This window comes from Lemur catta, chromosome 5, assembly GCF_020740605.2.
Source record: "Lemur catta isolate mLemCat1 chromosome 5, mLemCat1.pri, whole genome shotgun sequence".
NCBI lineage: Eukaryota > Metazoa > Chordata > Mammalia > Primates > Lemuridae > Lemur > Lemur catta.
Window position 1 is genome coordinate 32,124,006 of NC_059132.1, and position 19,386 is coordinate 32,143,391.

The window sequence follows — 19,386 nt, forward strand, 5'->3', positions numbered from 1 at the left end:
CACCCAAGCTGGAGGAGAACAGTGCGTTCCAACATTTTATGGACCCTTAACAAGTAGCTACTCTATGTGAGGCCACATTCAGAAAAGCCAAAAATAATTTTGTAGTAAAAAGTTTCAAAAACAAAAATCCTCCATTTAGCCTTTGAAACTAGAGAATTTGTTATCTGATGGCACAAAAATAATCCATCACACTGAGAGAAGGCAGGGCAGGGCTGAGAATGGCCACAATCTGGGAAACTGAGCTGCCCATCAGGCAGACAGCCGCTTCCAAACCACTGGAATACCGTGAACGAGACTTATGCAATTAGAATTTGATGAATGATAAAATTATGTGCTCTCAATAACCAAATAAAATAAAATACACTTTCTCTGTTCCACTTACTGTTCTGTTTACCTTTCTCTTTTTAATTTTATTTGAATCATTTTAAATAGGTATTATATTCACATGATTTTAAATTCAAAAAGTACAAAAAAGCATCCAGTTAAACGTCTCCCTCTTCCCTATGTCCTCAGCCCCCAGCTCCTCTGCCTGGAAGCAACCCATGGTATCAACCTCTTGTGTGACAACCTTTCTTCTAAAGGCAGCAGACTACCATACAAAATCACGGGCACTGGAGTTACCAGGACGAGCGTTTAAGTACTAATTCTAACCAGACTGGCTGTGTGACCTTGGGTGGGTTACTTATTTTCTCTGAGTCTCAGCTACCTTATCCGTAAAATTCTCTTTTTTTTTTTTTGAGACAGAGTCTCGCTCTGTTGCCCGGGCTAGAGTGCTGTGGCGTCAGCAACCTCAAACTCCTGGGCTCAAGTGATCCTCCTGCCTCAGCCTCCTGAGTAGCTGGGACTACAGGCATGTGCCACCATGCCCGGCTAATTTTTTCTATATATTTTTAGCTGTCCAACTAATTTTTTCTATTTTTAGTAGAGACGGGGTCTCGCTCTTGCTCAGGCTGGTCTCGAACTCCTGACCTCGAGTGATCCCCCCGCCTCAGCCTCCCAGAGTGCTAGGATTACAGGCGTGAGCCACTGTGCCCGGCCTATCTGTAAAATTCTTACCAGCTGGAGGCAAGGATTAGAAATGCTGCTTATAAAGTGCCTAACACACAGCCTTTACCAAAGTAGGTGCCAAATATTGGTAGCTTGTATTTTTGTTAATTTTTAACACTGCCTGGACACAGGTTTCCTGATCATTATATGGTATAAGATATGACACTTCTAGTCTCTAGGAATGAAACGTAATCTAAAGGGAGTCAAGGCTGCCTTTTGCTCAAACAGTCCCAATTCAGGGACTCAAAGCCAAAACTTGGAGAAAAAATTCAATTCTTATTTTATTCAGCAGAAGTAGACACATTTGTATTAAATCCTATACAAATTACAAATTAGTATAATTTGCTCTTTGTTTTTTGAGATACAGTCTAGCTCTGTCACCCAGGCTGGGGTGCAGTGGTGTGATCCCAGCTAACTGCAGCCTTGAAGTCCTGGACTCAAGTGATCCTCTTGCCTCAGCCTCCTGCGTAGCTGGGACTACAGGCACGCAGATGACACCCAGCTAAAAAATATATATATGTGTGTGTGTGTGTGTATATTTGTAGGGATGGATCTTGCTATGCTGCCCAGGCTGGTCTCAAACTCCTGGCCTCAAGCAATACTCCCATCTCAGCCTCCCAAAGCACTGGGTACAGGCATGAGCCACTGTGCCCAGCTCAACCTGCTTTTAACATCAGGGAAATTTTAAGCGGATTGTGTCTAAACAAAGCATCTTACTTTTTCATAGTAGATACTGAGACATCCCAGGGCATAGACCAGGAAGAAGGCCTAAAAACAGAGCAAGCAGAAAATCTTCATTAGAAGTAGTTTCACATTCTTGAGAAATTATTTTACAGATTGATTTCTCTTCCCATCTTCACCTCAAATACAAACTAATTTCTTAAATCATCATCAAAATGGTCATTTTTAACTTAAATGGTTCATTCAAATCTCAAAGATAAAAATATCTAAGAAAATATTAAGGTTACAAATTGGCTTAAATCAGTAAAAAACCACTTGTATGAATGAATTTTCCCATAAAGTATTTTTTTCCCCTAAAAACTACATAACTGAAGAATGATGTTGATGGCTAAAACAATGGAAACATCTGCTCATTGGACTTCCCTCTGTAAAATTAAATAACCATTAAACTAACTATACATAGAAAACAATCTGTGAAAAGTAGAGGGCAGTGCAGATTTTGCTTACATGGCAACAATGTGAGTTTCTCAGTAGTCCTTGCTGTCAAGTGATTTTCTTTAACTCTGTGTTTGCACTGACTTCATTGTACAATAACATGTTTTACTATATGGAGGATGCTGGACGAGTGACAAAGAAAGCCCTAGTTGAATAAAATCACATTTAAATGAAACTAAAAATAGCTTTCCCATAAAAATATGCTGCCAAATACTGATACCATCCAAAGAGCCACGTGTTGCTGGCTTTGCCTGACTCAGGTGCTTGGCTTGTCGGGTACCACTGAACAGACACCCAGGAGACTGGTGCGTAGCTGGCAGTGACTAAATGGTAGCCAGTAGTAAAACAGGGCTGCTTTTCTTTTTACATATGAAGGTGAAAGATTGGATTTATAACCAAACAACAAATATTCTGCTTCTGCCCTTGCTGCTGCTGCCAGCAGGCACAGGTGTGGCATGGCAGCAGAAACACAGTCCCCTCCCTGTCACACCTCTGTGCAACAGCAAGGTCTGGACAAACATGCTTACTCAGCATGTGTCCTCACTGCCCACCACTCCCCCAGCCCAGTACACACGCAGGAACAAAACAGCATAAGCTGTAGGCGCTAACACCTTCTGATCCCTCAGAAATTGCCCAAATCCACCCCCTTGCCATTCTCTGCCTGGCTATTTTACGACATTTCTCTTGATAGCAGCAATTCTCAAAGGGTGGCCTGGGGATCCTGGGGTCCCCAAGGCTCTTGCAGGAGGAGGCCTCAAGGTCAAAACTACTTCATAATATTACAGTGTTATCAATCTCGTTTGTGCTCATTCCCTCCACTCCCGTTCTAATGGCTGCCCCTGTTCCTGACCAAAATACAAGCTGTACAGGTCGTGTGCCAAACATGGGTGATTCATTCGAAGGAAATATGCCAAAACAGAACTGAGAAGTAGAGCTAGGTTTAACTGCATGCTCCCTGAAAACTTCTGTGACACGTTTCTGGAATGTTCTCAGGCACCAAACAACTTTCAAGAATGCAAAGTAACCTCATCTCCTATTATTCTTGCCTTTCCTCAGGGGTGTTCAAAAGGAGGCACCAGACAGCAGCAGCTTTTTTAAATTTATTGATAAAAAAATAGCACCTCGTCAACTGGAACAGTGGGGCTGAACTCGCAGCGTCTGACACCTAATACTCTCTGCCAACTGCTGCCACTAGCCAGAGTAGAGAGGCTGGCAGGCTCCGGATGGCCCAGGCCTCCAGCCCACCCTTCATACATCCCTGCCACTGCCACTCCCACACGGAACCCCCTGTTGCCACCAGGACCAGGCCAGACCCCTACTCATAAATGTACCCTCCATGCTCTGGCCCTCCTCTGCACTTCCAAGACTGTGCTGCCTGGGACAGGCCATGCTACCCTGTGTCCACATGGCAGCCCCATTTATCCTTCAACATTGTCAGCTATCATGACTCTGTAAAGTCTTTCCACTTCAGCTCTGGCCCTGATGGTCTCCACCAGCTTCCGTGCAAATTCCCTACCTTGTACCTTCATTCGTGTAACAAGTAATTATTAAGCACCTAACAGATGTCCAGCATTGGGCCCAAGGATATAGAAGGAGCAATACTGACACAATCCATATGCCACATTGTGCCCATTCCATTGAACTGTAATGATTTCTGGGCTATCTTTAGGACTGGAGTCATAGTCTATTTATTTCTGTATTGCTAATACTTAGCTCAGTGCTTGGCACACAGTAAGTATCCCGTGGATATTTTTTTGATTATAAAAGGGAGAGTTTCAACAAGCTACTATATAGCTTTTGCAAATAGTAATAATGATAATGACAAAAATAGCAGGCACTAACATTTACTAAGTATTTACTATAAACCAGGCACTGTGAACCCATTACATGCATTATTTAATTTCCAGAGCATTATCCTATGAAGAAGGTGTTGCATAGCCCCACTTTGTAGAGAAGAAACCTGACGGAGGCTCTGAGAGGTCAAACCCCTAGAGAATGTGTACCGACAGTGCTGTCTGATAGAGCTCTCCCCAGTGCCGGGAATGCTCCACGTGTGTGCTGTCCAACAGTAGCCACTGGCCACGCGTGGCTGCTCAGTGTTTGAAACGTGGCTGGTGCAACTGAGAAATGAAATTTTGAATTTTATTCAATTTTAATTAGTTCAAATTAAATTGTCACACATGGCTACCGTCTATAGTATTTCATGGTAGACTAAGCTGTCTTATTTGTAAAATGAAGACAAAAAGAATTCCAAATATCCTTTCCTGCTCTGACAGTCTGTGTTTTGTACCATTGGCCTCTCTGCAAGGAAGCAAGCACAGACCAGGATGTGGAGACACAATCACTTTCCTGTGGGCAGAGCTATGAAATTACTAACACACATGTACTCCATAAGCACTTCCTGAGACCTGTTTACACACCAAGAACCACGCTGGCTGCTTCTATGGAATAAAGCTGTCACGGAGCTCCTGGGGAAGAGGGGTGTCCAAGAAGGGATGCTATCTTCAAAGGCAGAAAGGACATATCTGCGGGCAGTATTCCCATGAGCAAGAAAGGAGGGACTGAACATAAAGTGAGCACAGACTAGAGAAACTCCAATCAGGGGGACAATACAAAGCAGTTAATGGAGGAGCACTTTTAGCCAACTTTTTAGAATGCAGCTATTGCATTAAGTAAAGGGAACACATATTCTTAGTGATTCTACAGGACGAAATAAATCTATTTACTTAATTAGCAAGTCACCATGTGATCTGAATCATGCATCATAGCTTATTAAAAGCTGGTGAAACTCCATGAATATACTAAAAAACAATGAGTTGAACACTTTAAATGAATGAATTGTATGGTATGTGAATGATATCTCAACAAAGCTGTATTTTTTTAAAAAGCTGGTGAAAATTAACATAACACTCAGCCAATATGAAATCTTGACGAGAAAAGAAATGCTCAGATAAATCCCTTGAATCCTCTGTGGAATGACACAGGGAAATCCCAAACACTTACCTTAGAACTGATGAAATAAATGCTGAGCAGACCGACTACGGAAGCTGTCCATGGTGATTTCAATACTGAATTACAATATTCAATTACTGAATTACAAACAGAACCACACTGTGAGGTAGGTTCACATATGTGGTGTTACCCAGGCCCAGAGGCCAACAGCTAAAGTGATAACATTTTGAAAACATACCTCTTCTAGGCTGAGTTGCAAATACTCAAAGATCCTGTATGGATTTCTTCTGCATATTAGTCTCTTTCTTTGTACCAACTAAAAAGAAATAAAACAAACACATACAGAACAAATGGAAGCACTCTATGTCACACAGAAGAAACTGTACTTTAAAATGAACATTTTTCTTACAAATTCCCAAGATTCACATGCTGTTGGGTTAATACCGTAAAAAAGAAAAAAAAGATGTTTTATTACTTTTGTGGAAAAGAAAGCTTTAACTTTTCCACCATTAACATTTTGATTTATTTTCTTTTTCCTCATGAACTTTTCCTAGTCATGATCATTTTGTGAGTGTATTTTACACGTTGTTTTTTTCCACCCAAGTGTATGTACCTCCTAAGCATGTGCCAGGTTCCTAATATGAATTCATAAACTCTAAGGCTACATAGTATTTCTTCAAGTATGTATTTCACATACTACTTAACCATTAGATTGTTTCCACGTGTTAGTGATCACAGTTCTAGGGTAGTGACTTCTCACAGCATGTCCTGCAAAGCAGCTCTCAGCTCCCTCCCACTCCTCCCTCGATGGCTGACTTCCACACACAGATCCCTCCCCCTCACTGTACTCAAGATCACACATAATTACCACTGCATTTCATTTTCCCCCAAAGGAGAGAATATTATTGGCCTTGCCTTAATTTATACATTTTTAAAAAGTTAAAGTTATTCACAAATTTTGAGCTTTTAGTTGAAACAGCTCTCATAGCTGCTGTGCCACTGGGGCTGAGACACAGAGCCTGCTGGTTCCTCAGATCTTACACCAGGCCAGCTGCCAGCTGCAGCTAAAGGACATCCCTGCTAGCCAGCATCTCTAGAAACAGATGGCTTTGGAGGAAGTAATTTATTTTCTTCTACTTACTTCCTCATTTGGGGCATCCTCACTCTCGCTCCTGTCACACACCACTTCCTCCACAAGCACATACTCATGGTCAGGCCCTCTCTCCCCTGCACAGAGGAGACATGCCTGTTTGCTGCCATCCTCAGGGTGAGGGCCACACTGGGGGATGACAGCATCTGGTTTGCAGCAACAGACTTGGGGCGGAGGTGCAGCATCATCTGCCACGCATTCATAGTAGCCGTCTAGAGTTGGTGGGTCCTGCCCAGAGCCCTCCTGCAGGCAGCCTGACGGCCCACTCAGATCCTCCACAGCATCCGACTCTCCAGAGTCTCCACTCATCACAGGGAGTTTCTCTCTCCCTGCTGTGCCTTCCATGTTGGAAACCATTTCGGAGTTAAGCTCATCAGGCAATCGAACCTCTTCATTTCTTTTTATACAAGGATACTCAAGTGGTTTTATGTAATTCTCAAGGATTCTGTGCACGGTACTCTCATTCTGCCCCTGTCTACGCATGAGCTTTGCCGCCCATTCTACACGATGCTGGTATCTGCAAGACAGAAACAGTGTTAGCAAAGACAACAAAAAAAGACATATAAAAAAGATTGGAAGGTGGTATGCCAAAATGTTTACAGCAGTTTTACTGAATGGTGGATTATAGGTAAAGATATTTCTTCTTTATACTACATTTTATTTGCTTGATTTGAGAAAAGCATTAACCCCCATTTAACAAAGTATGAAAATTTATGTAATTTAAAACTAGTGGACCAAGGGATTTAGGTAACTAGAGAAAATGGCCACCCTTTATCAGGATTTGTTTTGCATTATTTTCAATTTTGGATATTGGAATGTTTTCAGAGAGACAGTCCTTTTATTACACAAACAGCCTTTGTTCAGTAGTGGAAAACAAAATGAGAACTATTTATCACAGTACCTAATAAGCTCTTCACTGAATATGGGAAGAAATGATTTGAGATATATATACACCCACACCCCCCAAATATTATAACAGAAATGACCCTTTTCCCCATAATAATTTTCAGAGTATATTTTAATGAGAAAGTATTAATATATGTTAAGTTTTTAAAACTTGAAGGCAATACCTAAATACTTCCCAAGTTATAAAAAATGATGGGCAAGACAACAGGATTGCCCTACAGAAAAAGTGTCCATGCCCAGCAAGGCTGCTGGGAGATGTTCACATAATGTAAGAATCACCATATGTTGGAGATCTGAAGATCAGGCCACAGACTGTGAAACTCAAGTCCTTTTTGCCTCTTCATATAGTGATTACTCTGAAAAGCACCTAAGACAACACATGGCCTGTGAGAAGGCAGATGCAATTTTACTTTTCACCTTATTTTGCCTGTGTTTAGATGATTGAGTATGTCATGGTTTATAAACTGCCAAATCTCACACAATTAAATAAGGAAATTGGTGTCTGCTATACCTAAAAAGAGATTTGGGGCTCCTTAACCCTGATTCCTAAGAACTCCCAAGCTGTCCACACCCTATTTATCCCATATCGAGATGAGCATGCATCCCTTCATATTAAGAATTGCACCTTAGATTTACAGATTAAAACCTGGCAAGGCTACCCTAATACCCGAGAGGTGGGTATGATGCAGTGACTCTGGCACTGTACATTGCGTGTTCAGCCCTGACTCTCTCACTTATAACTGTGTGACAATACAAATTACTTAACTTCCCTGTGCTTCAGTTTCCCCACACATAAAATGGGGATAACAGTACTACCACCTCAAAGGGATCTTGCCATGTATTACTTTTGTAACCAGGAAACAAACGTGGCTGCCCCCAAAACAGCAGGGTGTCTTCCTATCTGTGACATAGCCACTCATGCATACAGTTAAAAGAACTTTCATTTGAGAGATCTAAAAAGAATTTTAGCTCTTCATATCAACAAAAGCACTGGCTCTATAGGGTCTATGTATCTCATTGATTTGAACACAAGTCTTTGTATCAGTGTATATTTTTCTACGGAAAGGACCCACAACTTTTGTCAAATTCCTTGATTCAAAAATGTGAAAGAACCACTGAATTAAAAGGTTCAACAGTTCCTCCTTTGAGCAGAAGAGCTGGAGCCAAGTGAGCCCACAGGGCACAGGTCTGGTTTTTGCGGGAGAACGGTCAAGGCAGACATGGGTTCCAATACTCACTCCATCACCTTGGACCAGCTGCATGACCCTGCCTCCCTAAGGCTCAGTGCTCATCTACAAAGCAGGGATAACTGTACCTACCTCCTGGGATGGCAGCAAGGATTAAATGAAACAAGACATATGAAGTGCATAGCACATAGGCAGTGCTCAATGAATATTATATTTGCTACTATATTAGTGGGGGATTCTTAGGGGTGGCTTAAAAAATAAATCAGTTTGACTCAACACATATTGTATTAAGAAGTAACACGTTAATGAATGGAAACGTACGTCTTAACTAGCTGTTCTGAGAGCAGAGGCAGTGGAGTGGGGACGAGCTGGCCGCAGGAGGTCAGGGTTCTGGAGGTGGCCCTTCTATGTGGCTCTGAGCAGAGCCCATTAGCATCTCTACCTCTCTGCTCTTCTGCCACGCGCCAGAGCCAGGCCTGCATTCCTGCCTCTTCATGATTTCAGAGGACCCCTAAGGAAGCTCAAAGCGGACATGGCTGCAGGAGCGTGCAGAAGAAAGTCTCTGAGTGACACTGAAGGTGTCCTCTCATCGGCTGGCCACACCTTAAAAAGCCAAGTCCTACTGAAATTGCCCTCAAACATGTTGGAGAAGCCACAGGGAGAGAAATGTGAGAAGTAAAAGGCAGAAAGCACAGGGGGAGAGTGCAGAACGTAGAGGGGGCAGCCATGACCAGCAGTGGCAACAGGCTGGTGAAAAGCACAGCCCTTCAGGGCAGCGAGGACATAGGACAGCCCCACCCAAACACACCATGCTTCTCGTGTTTCTATGCCCTGAGCACCCTTCCCCTTCACCTTATTAATGCCCATTTATCCTGGAAGCTCATGGCAAAGTGGTTTAGAGCACAGGCTCTGGAACCAGGCTGCTTGGGTCCACGTCCTGACCCTGAGCATAACTTAACCTCCTCATGGTTCAGTTTCTTCACTGTCAAAGAAGGATAATAACAAGACAGACCTCACAGGAGTGATGTGAGGACTCAAGGACAGAATACACAGACCTGTCATTCACACAGTACCTAGCACAGGGATACACTGAGGAGATGCCAGCACTGACAGCTATTTTATTGTTCTCATCATGTGCTACCTACTCTCAGGCTCTTGAGCTGAGCCCACATAATCTTGCGCAAGCTGGTTAACCACTGAGTTCCCTTATCTACGAAATGGAAACAGCTACAGCACCTATCCTCAAAGGTTTCCTAGAAAAAGTAAAGCACACAGACGGGGAACTGGCACTGCTGGCGCAGCTGGTGCCTGCTGGCTACGATGAGGATGGTGCCTCTATCACAGCACTTGTACACATGGTGCGACTGTTTACTTCTGCTCTCCCACTAGACCATAAAGCCCTCAAGAATAGGAACCAGGTCTTTTGCTTGCTCCTGAATCTCCAGCACCTACCCAATGCTGGACACACTGGCGGCCCTCAGTAAATGCTGGCTGAATAAAGGACCACAACAAGGAGAGCGACAAGCACCCCTCCAGGGCCGGTCCTTCAGGGACACACCCTTATGTGCATCAGCCCCCAAAAGGCATCACCGGAGAGTCCTCACGCTCACGTCCAGAAAGGGTTACACGGAAGGTTCTCCTCACCAAAGGACAGCTATTGCTGGAAAAAGGCCAATTAGAGCAAATGCACTTGAAACAGGAATCAGAAGTTTAGAGTGACTAGTAAAGAAACAATTATGACAAATATTTCAGTTGGAAAATTAGCCTAACATACAAAAATAAATACTTTTTTGTATTCAATAGAATTTAGATTGTATGAACAAACAATGAATCAAGTATTGATTCTGGTGGGGTGGACATTATTTGCTGATACCCTGAAAATTTCTTTCTTTCTTTTTTTTTTTTTTTTGAGACAGAGTCTCGCTTTGTTGCCCGGGCTAGAGTGAGTGCCGTGGCGTCAGCCTAGCTCACAGCAACCTCAAACTCCTGGGCTTAAGCAATCCTTCTGCCTCAGTCTCCCGAGTAGCTGGGACTACAGGCATGCGCCACCATGCCCGGCTAATTTTTTCTATATATACTTCTAGTTGTCCAGATAATTTTTTTCTATTTTTAGTAGAGACAGGGTCTTGCTCTTGCTCAGGCTGGTCTCGAACTCCTGACCTCGAGCGATCCACCCGCCTCGGCCTCCCAGAGTGTTAGGATTACAGGCGTGAGCCACCGCACCTGGCCCTGAAAATTTCTTATTAAAAATTAATCCCCACACAAGCACAGCCTCCCTTCAAGCAACATTCCTATCCTGTTGCTACGTGTCAAGTCTATGTCACTTTTTCCTTTGTTACGGTAATGTAAATTCACTGCAAATCGATGGCAGATCGAACATTGGAATCTTGCAAAAAAGACACAGGATTCATGAAGTCAGTGAAAGTGATCCAAGTACAGGCAAAGAGATTAAAAAATGAGAACCTGGTAGTTAGATTAGTCTTGAAGAAAAAAGTCAACCAGGGTAACAACACAATACGGCAGATGAGAAGTGTTAAGGAGGGAGGAGGAGTGTAGACTCAGTTTATAGGAGGCCTGCTTATTGTGAGTATTTCATGTTGTCATTTTGTATCCCAGAGCAACCGTGCGACTGCAGGGCCTTGGATAATGCACAGTTGGACAACCTCCGGGACTGCATTTAATCAAAACACGTACGACGATTGTTGTGGGTTGAATTGTGTCCTCTCCCAAAAAATATGTTCAAGTCCTAAGCTCCAGTACCTAAGAATATGACCTTATCTGGAAATAGGGTCTTTGCAGATGGAATCAACTTAAGATGAGGACGTAGTGACTAATATCCTTAAAAGAGTAAATTTTGACAGAGACATACAGAGACACACAAGCGAGAACACCATGTGCCGACTGAGGCAGATTACAGCGATGCATCTACAAGCCAAGGAAAACTGAGGATTGCTGAGAGCCACCAGGAGTGAGGCAGGCAAGGAAGCATCCTCTCCTAGAGCCTTCTGAGGGAGTGTGGCCCTGCTGACGTGAGTTTGGACTGGCCTCCGGAACCATGAAAGAATAAATTCCTGTTGTTTTAGGCCATTTAGTTTGTGGTACTTTGTTAGGGCAGCCCTAGGAAATTAATACAAGGATCAATAAAACTTCTTGGAATGCTACACTGTAGTGCTTACAAAGGGCTGCTCTTCAGCGAGGTGGCCACCTCCCTGTCCAGAATCTCTCACATACTCAAATTGGCTTGACCTCATGTTGTCTTTATGGCCAGCCCAATGAGGACGGACAGGCTCCCGCTGTTTCTGAATCCTAGGTCTCAGCTGTGGTAACACACCTGTGCTGCAGCCCCCATGGGATGGGGGCTCTACCAGGTTCTTAGCAGGCCTCTCCCACAGACCAAACCCGCCCCCCCCCATGGGGCTACGGCCATTGAGATCTCCCTGGTGCCGCTGCCTCCTTGCCACTCTGTTGGCCATGGGGTTACCGGGCACGTTACCAAAAATGAGCTGTTGGATTCTGCCAGTACGTGCTAGAAGCAAGACAAAAAAAATCACTGTGGATTTCAGTTTTACAAAGTTTCATGGAAGAGTTGTGATTTGAACTACACCATAGGGACAGTGAGGTCTGGGATGGATGGAGATTTAGTTAATAAACTCTTACCGAAGGACTGCAAAGTGTGCAGCTGCAGAGAGGAGTAGGGCCTGGTCAATGTTCTCCAAGGACTGACAGTCCAAACTGCTGTGTGAGGGATGACACAGAGTGCTGCGTGCTGAAGCAGTCTCTGTGGCAGCCAGACAAGCAGCACCCAGGTCAGCAGAGGGGCTGGTGGTGAGGAGAGAAACCCAGGAGGTGATGTGTGAGCAGGACCGAGCAGGTGCAGCAATCAGCCAGGCAGTACGTGTCTGTTTGAGGGGGTCAGAGAGAAATGTTCTGGGAACATCTAGGCGTGAATGAGGAAAGGGCCCTGGCAAGGAAGGAGACAGGACCATCTGTGGCCGCACAGGGCAGGATGCCAGCTTGGGACCTAATTACAAGCATCTGAAGACTTAATAACAGAGCCTTTACAGGATAGTTATTCATATATTGGAAGGAATTCAACTGGCAAACACTAAACTTAATGCATTTCAAAAATGCATAAGATTAATTATGTTCCGACATAATTTTCAAGGATACATCTACTACCAAAAAAAGAAAAGAAGAAAAAGTGTGGACTGGACTGGCACATTGGACAAGACTACCTAAAAACAGATCTAGTTTAAGCCATTATTTTGACCAAAGCCAAAGTTCATCGTTACTTACTTCTCTGATGTGATGATAGGCATGTTTGTCTTCATATCTGTAACAACAAGGAAGTTCTGTTAGTTTCAGACAATTTCCTTTAAGCGAGAAAAAACACTATAAACCTATGAATAACAAAGAGAATCAAGATTCACAAAATCACACACCCAGGTTAGTACTGTCCAATCAGTGATGGCAAACACACGCTTTGTATGCCACCCTCCCTGCACCCACACTGCCCACAGGAGCTGCTGTCAATCACATCACTCTTGCTGGGCTTAGATGGAACCTCAGAATCCCCAACTCACGGCTCCAGCTAAGCAGTGACGGCATGTGACAGGAAACCCCTCTGCTGCGTCTCAACTCTCATTCCAACTTTCAGATGAGAATGTTGAGGCCCTAGAGGGAGGTGTTCTACCTCCATTCTCTTGTCTTCACTGAAAGCTCCTCATAAAGAAAAGGTTGGAAAAATAAACTTGACAGCAGTGCTAGTTTTGGGTGTGCATTTGTCTAGGAGTGAAAAAGGAAAGGCCTTTGTGAAAGCTTCCTTCTCTGACTCCACAGCACAGCACCAGGAAAGAGTTCTGGGCTCCAGCTCTAGCTCTGGGCATCAACTGGGAAGAATCACATAACCTAATGGTCTGGGTTTTCATCCTGGTCCTCTCTGATTCTGCCTTCAGGCAAGTGGTTTCTCCTTTCCCAAACCCAGCGTCCTCTGCATGCATTAAAGGCTTGGAATAGATGTTCAGCTTGAACACCTTAGGAAAGTGAGCACATCCATCCAGAAATCCTGTAGACTAGTAAGCACTCTGGCTGCTGTTTAAAACCCATGAATTTTGGGGTGGTCTACTAAGCAACGTTACTGTGATAAAAGACAGCTGACATAAAGCCTATGCCATTAGGACCTAACAGTCAAATCACTGTTTTAAAGTTACTCAAAATAGTTTCTCCCTGTGTGATTATATAACCAACTTGATATATGCATTTAGTTGTTTCATTTCTATTTAAAAAATTATATTTTAAAATTTAACTTGCTTTATAATTATGCAATACTCTGACAAGGTTTCAAAGTCAAATCTATAAAATCTCACATGTCTCTTCATCCTGTTTTACCCCTTCCCATAGGCATTTTAAAAAATTATGGTTTATGCTTCCATTTAAAAAATTAAATATATTTATTTATATTTCCTCCTTTTTAGATAAACCACAGCACAACGCGTAATTTCCTTTATCTTGCTCTCTTCACTTAACGATATATCTTAGTGATCCCTCGTTCCTGCCTCAGCTCCACAGTACTTCATTACATAAACGCACTATAGTTTACACAAATGATCCTCTCCGTTCCTACCTCAGCTCCACAGTACTTCATTACATAAACGCACTATAGTTTATGCAAAGGGTCCTCTCCTGATGGACATTTGGGTTGTTCCCAGTCTTTGAATATTACAAACAGTGTTGCAATGAATAGCCTTGTGCTATTTCTTTTCACATTTTTTGCATCAAATGTATCGTTAAGATAAATTCCTAGAAGTGGGATTGCTGGGTTAAAAGTAAATAGTTGTACTGGGACAATTCGACATCCACAGGCAAAACAATACCTTATACCCTATACAAAAATGAACTCAAAATGGACCAAAGACCTAAACTTAAAAGTGAAAACTATAAAACTCTTAGAAGAAAACAAAGGAAAATCTGCATGATTTGGATTTGGCAATGGTTTCTTAAGATATCAAAACCATAGCAAATTAAAGAAAAAAATAGATAAATTGGACTTCATTAAAATGAAAAACTTTTACCACTTCACACCCATTAGGATGACTATTATTAAAAAAAAATAAAAGAAAAAGAAAAAAAAAAGCACAGACAAGGATGTGGTGAAATTGGAATCCTTGGGGCAATGATGGTGGGAATGTAAAATGGTGCAGCCAATGTGGAAAAGAGTTTTGTGGTTTCCCAAGAAGTTAAACACAGAATTACCATAAGATCCAGTCATTCCACTCTTGGGTATATAACCAAAAAAACTGAAAGTAGACATTCAAATAGATACTTCTATGCCAATGTTCACAACAGTATTATTCACAATAGCCAAGATGTAGAAACCACCTCAGTGTCCATCAACAGGTAAATGGATAAACAAAATGTGCTAAATCCATACAACGAAATATTATCCTGCCATAAAAAGCAATGAAGTTCTGATCCATGCCATGGCAAGGATGAATCCTGAAAACATTATGCTAAACTAAAAAAGCCAGATACAAAAAGACAAATATTGTTATCATTCTACTTATATATGAAATATCTAGAATAGAGGTCAATTCATAGACAGAAAACATAAAGGTTGCCAGGGACTGAGGGGAGAGGGGAATGGAAGCAAAGAAAAAAAGGTAAATATATATATAGTTTATCACAGAGAACATTTAAGAGATTAAAAAATATCGATGTAATGTTGATAGCCACTGCTAACTCCCCCTGCGTAAGGTCAACACCATCTGCACTCCCACCAGCAACGCCCAAGAAGGTCTCTTTCTCATGGCATCATCAATGGAGCATATCGTCAAACTTTAGGATTTCTGCATGATTGTTTAAATGGTATAGTAGAGCACTTGTAATCTGTATATTTTCTTAAAATAAAACATTTAAAAAACGCTAATTATGTTTTAAGCTACTTGTATTGTTTCTTAAGTAATTATCATGAGCGTTTGAGAGTTCCTTAGAGAAATACACTAAAAGATTTGTAAATTAAAGAAAAGAGAACCAGCAAGTGAGGACTGCACACATTAGTTTGCTTTAACAGATATGTCAATGTCATGGTTATTGTAAATTCTAATTCCGGAAATAAAATACAAAACTCATTTTGCATAGTACCACAGGCGAACAAGTACTCAGTTACCAACACCTACCACATTGCAATGAAAAACACTTTTGATAATTCTAGAAATAAGATAAAACACATTTTCAGCAATCATAACAGCCCTCTGCTCTGACTCAAATGACCCTTGTTGCTATTTTTGGCAGTAGAATTGCCAGTATACATGTTACTTCCCTAGAACTTCACTATGTAACCTGAGGTATAAGATTAAAAATGAAAGAATATGAACCAAATGATGTACAAGTTTACCTTTCCATTTAGCAACCAGCTTGGGATCTGAAATTGTGAAGTTTGGACGGCTTCTTGAAAGAATACCTTTTCCAAAATAACCCTTCCGGGAAGAGAGAAAAGAAAGTTAGTTCACATTTAGTTACCAGTTTTTTAGCTAAGGTAGAGTCTATGGTTGTCCAGCGGTTTCCACAGGGGATTGGTTCTAGAACCTCCCTTAAATGCCCAAATCCATGGATGCTCAAGTTCTTGATATAAAATAGCACAGTAGTTGCATATCCTCCCATATACTTTAAATCATCTCTAGATTACTTATGATACCTAATCCAATGTAAATACTATGTAAGTAGTTCTTGTACTGTATCGTTTAAAGAATAGTGACGAGAAAAAAAAGCCTGTATGTGTTCGGTACAGACACAAATTTTTTCCCCTGAATATTTCTGCCCCGCAGTTGGTTGAAGCTATGGATGTGGAACCCACAGATACAGAGGGCTGACTGTAACTATTTGAGTTAACAGAAGGTTCACCACACTTTTCATTTTCTCGTTGGTTATCTAACAATTACTAATAACGTTCTCAGCATATTATTTCTCTGATTGTTTTTAGAGTACTACTAAGTTTTGAGCACGCCTCACTGATCCCATAACTAATGATTTTAGTCTAGGCCTAACAGGCTGAGGGCAGGCAGAGACAGAGCTGCCTCTTCACATGTGGCTCAGGAACGGTGTGTTGGCAAGCAGGAGCCATGCCCACCAGGGACAAAAAGCTTCTTGGATTCTTTTGTACTCCAGAATTGAAGTATTCCTCTCATTCCTGCTGATTCCAAAAATAACATATATGTCTCCCCCTTTAATTATAAAATATCTAAACACAAAGAAAATTGAAATCAAACACCCTTTACCCCCATCAGATTTAACAATTAGAATAAATAATGTATACAGCACTTTATTAAGCTTCCTGCTTAATACTACATATTGTGAATGAAGGCCTCGCTGCTAAGCTGTGGGGAGATGGTGCCGCTGGCCTGCTCAGACTCCCAGCCCACTAGGGTCAGTGATATCTCCCTTTCCATAAAGTGTCTAGAGAAGGCACATCTCCAGAGACAGGAAGCCGGTAAGTGGCTGCCTTAGGCTGGGAGTGGGAGCGGGGATTAAGTGCAATGAACACAAGGGGACTTTCTGTGGTGATGGGGCTGTTTTAAACTGGATTGTGGTGAGGATTGCACAACTCTATAAATTTATGACAATCACTGAATTGTACACTTACAATGGGTAAATTTTATGGTTGTAAATTATACCTCAATAAAGCTGTTTAAAAAAAAAATGCCCCCAGCAATGAACAGACTATGGAAAATCACAAAAAAATAAAAGCCCCCAGTCTTAACCCAAAACTATCATTGCTGAAAAACAGTAAGACTAGAACTTTTCCTCATCTAAGAAGAGGTCCCCAACCAGGAGAGAGAACAGATAAGGAGACACACTCCAAAGTCTCATCTGACTGGTTCATGAGCTAGAACAATACGCCACTCTGTGGTTACCTCTGGGAGTGGAAAAGGAGTGAGTGGGAATTTTCACTTTGTACCTATTACATTTCCATAAATATTGTTATTTTTACAATGAACATGCATTGCTTTGCTAACTCAAAGACAAAAAAGGTCAATCCATCGCCCCTACTTCATGGCTGAAACATAGGTTTGTGGCTGGGGGTGCTCTATCTGTCATTTTATTACCCTCAATGTATGGCTCTGGGTCACTTGATTCAAATTGTCCTGTCCTTGGACTGGACCAAACTGCAAGGGAAGACCGTGCATCATTCACGGTCCATTTGGAGTGGATGGATGGAATGGGAAGAAGGAAGAAGGACTGCTTGCTCAGGGTTGGTAGAAAGTAATTAACCATACCGCAGCGCCTGCACTTACTTTCCCATAGAGCTGCTGGATGTCCTCTGCGTTCCTCACAATCACATTGTTGTTAATCATTTCGGCATGGAATATCCTGAATTCTTTCTTAGGACTTTGGTCCTGATCAAAAGGGATCGGCCATGGAGACTCATAATTCTCATACACTCTTCTTTTCCTTTTTGGGGCGTGGAAAATGGCTTCTGCCATTTTTCAGGGGGAACTCTTCTTTAAACAGTAGACAACAAACAGAAAGAAACAATCAGTCAATAACCACATTGATCAAAAAAGTATGTTAAAAAAAAAAGTATGTTTATACCTAGGCTCAGAAAACTTTGTGGTCTGTGGAGAAAAAACAGTATTTATTAAGCAGTAAACCAAAAGACACAGAGTAGTAGGAACATTTTGTATGAGCGGTGCAAGTCACATTCACCTTTTATTGCAAATTAATCCTCACAGTAGTCCCCAAGAAGTAAGTGGCATTATTTCTACTACAGCTAACAACACTGAAGCACAGTGACATGTCCAAAGTCACAATGCTAGGTCTCCCGAGAGCAAGCACAATAGGATTTCTGCGAATCAGGATTATGTCTATTCTTTCAATCAGCCAACAGACATTCACTGAGTACCTACTAGGAAATCCTAACGATCTTAGGTGCTGGAGATATACAAATAAAACCAAGAAAGACCCTGTCTTCAACAAATTAAATCTAGTGTGTAGAGTACTTCATTTTCCAAAAAAGGATCTCAGAAAACATTCTAAACATTGGGTCAATCATCTCCCAATTTTTACAGTAAACTAATAAGTAATAATGATGGCAGCAGTCTACTACACACCACCAAATGCTAGAAGCTTCAAGCAGGGACTCTAAAGCCAAATTGCAAGGGCTGGAAGTGACTTCACCCTTCCTAGCTGTGTGATTTTGGGCAAAAGTTACGGAATCTCTCTGTGCTTTAGTTTCCTTATCTCCAAAATAAGGGTATAAAGAGACTATCTTATAGTTAAGTGCTTAGAATAGTACCAGGCACGTGGCACCATGCAGGTCTCAGCTGCAGTTATGACTGTGGGGTGAGCACTCGCAGTGCCATCTTACCAATGAGGAACTAGATCCAGGTTAGAGATTTGTAAAGGGCCCCGACAGAGGTAGCACTGGATGACCCAACGTCTGTTGAACTCCAAAGCCGGTGCCCTTCTCTCTGGGTTCTGCTTTAGTCACAGGCAGCATCTGTCCACTTCTGTGACAGCTATTTCTCAAAGACAGAAGCTGAAGGGTTACTGAGCGATTATGGAATTACCAACTGGGCACCCAGCACTGCGAGGGAGAAAAGGAAGCTGAAGCCAGTACCTCTCCCTTCCGGGCCTTACAGTGGACCTGAGGAGATAAAACAAGCATACAGCACGCCTGAAAGGAGGTCAGAGGCAACAAAACCGGCTGCAATCCAGTAACGGCTAAAGGAAGTAAAGTTGAGCACTTTGTGCGATGCAGACACCCAGCCACAGCAGATGCATTTAACTTAGAAAAACTTAACCATACGTGAGGGAATAAAATGCAAAGGGTGCAAGAGCTTCTGCTTAATCAGCAGATACCCTGGAATGAGACGGGAGACTTGAATCTGCTGCTCCCTCAGTATTAGGTCTGCACTTGATTTTAACTGATCACTTACCTGGCGCTTGAAGATAGAGTGGAGCTACATCATA

At 42.2% G+C, this 19,386-nt stretch overlaps 1 protein-coding gene across 8 annotated transcripts in view; it reads right to left on the bottom strand.

Moving 5' to 3' along the window:
* Window positions 1-19,386, bottom strand: part of TSEN2 (tRNA splicing endonuclease subunit 2) — a 36,148-nt gene that overhangs the window by 12,461 nt on the left and 4,301 nt on the right. For 2 of the 8 annotated variants that reach the window (XM_045551436.1, XM_045551438.1), the window contains exons 2-8: window positions 17,709-17,912; window positions 15,812-15,893; window positions 12,715-12,751; window positions 12,076-12,237; window positions 6,317-6,842; window positions 5,414-5,491; window positions 1,765-1,815 (exon numbers count right to left, since the gene is read on the bottom strand). In XM_045551436.1, coding sequence (XP_045407392.1) covers window positions 1,765-1,815; window positions 5,414-5,491; window positions 6,317-6,842; window positions 12,076-12,237; window positions 12,715-12,751; window positions 15,812-15,893; window positions 17,709-17,897 — 1,125 coding nt within the window. In that variant the 5' untranslated portion in view covers window positions 17,898-17,912. Of the gene's footprint in view, window positions 1-1,764; window positions 1,816-5,413; window positions 5,492-6,316; window positions 6,843-12,075; window positions 12,238-12,714; window positions 12,752-15,811; window positions 15,894-17,708; window positions 18,016-18,781; window positions 19,061-19,386 lie in introns of those variants that run through there. The other 6 variants (XM_045551432.1, XM_045551434.1, XM_045551437.1 and 3 more) reach the window with 5 other exon arrangements.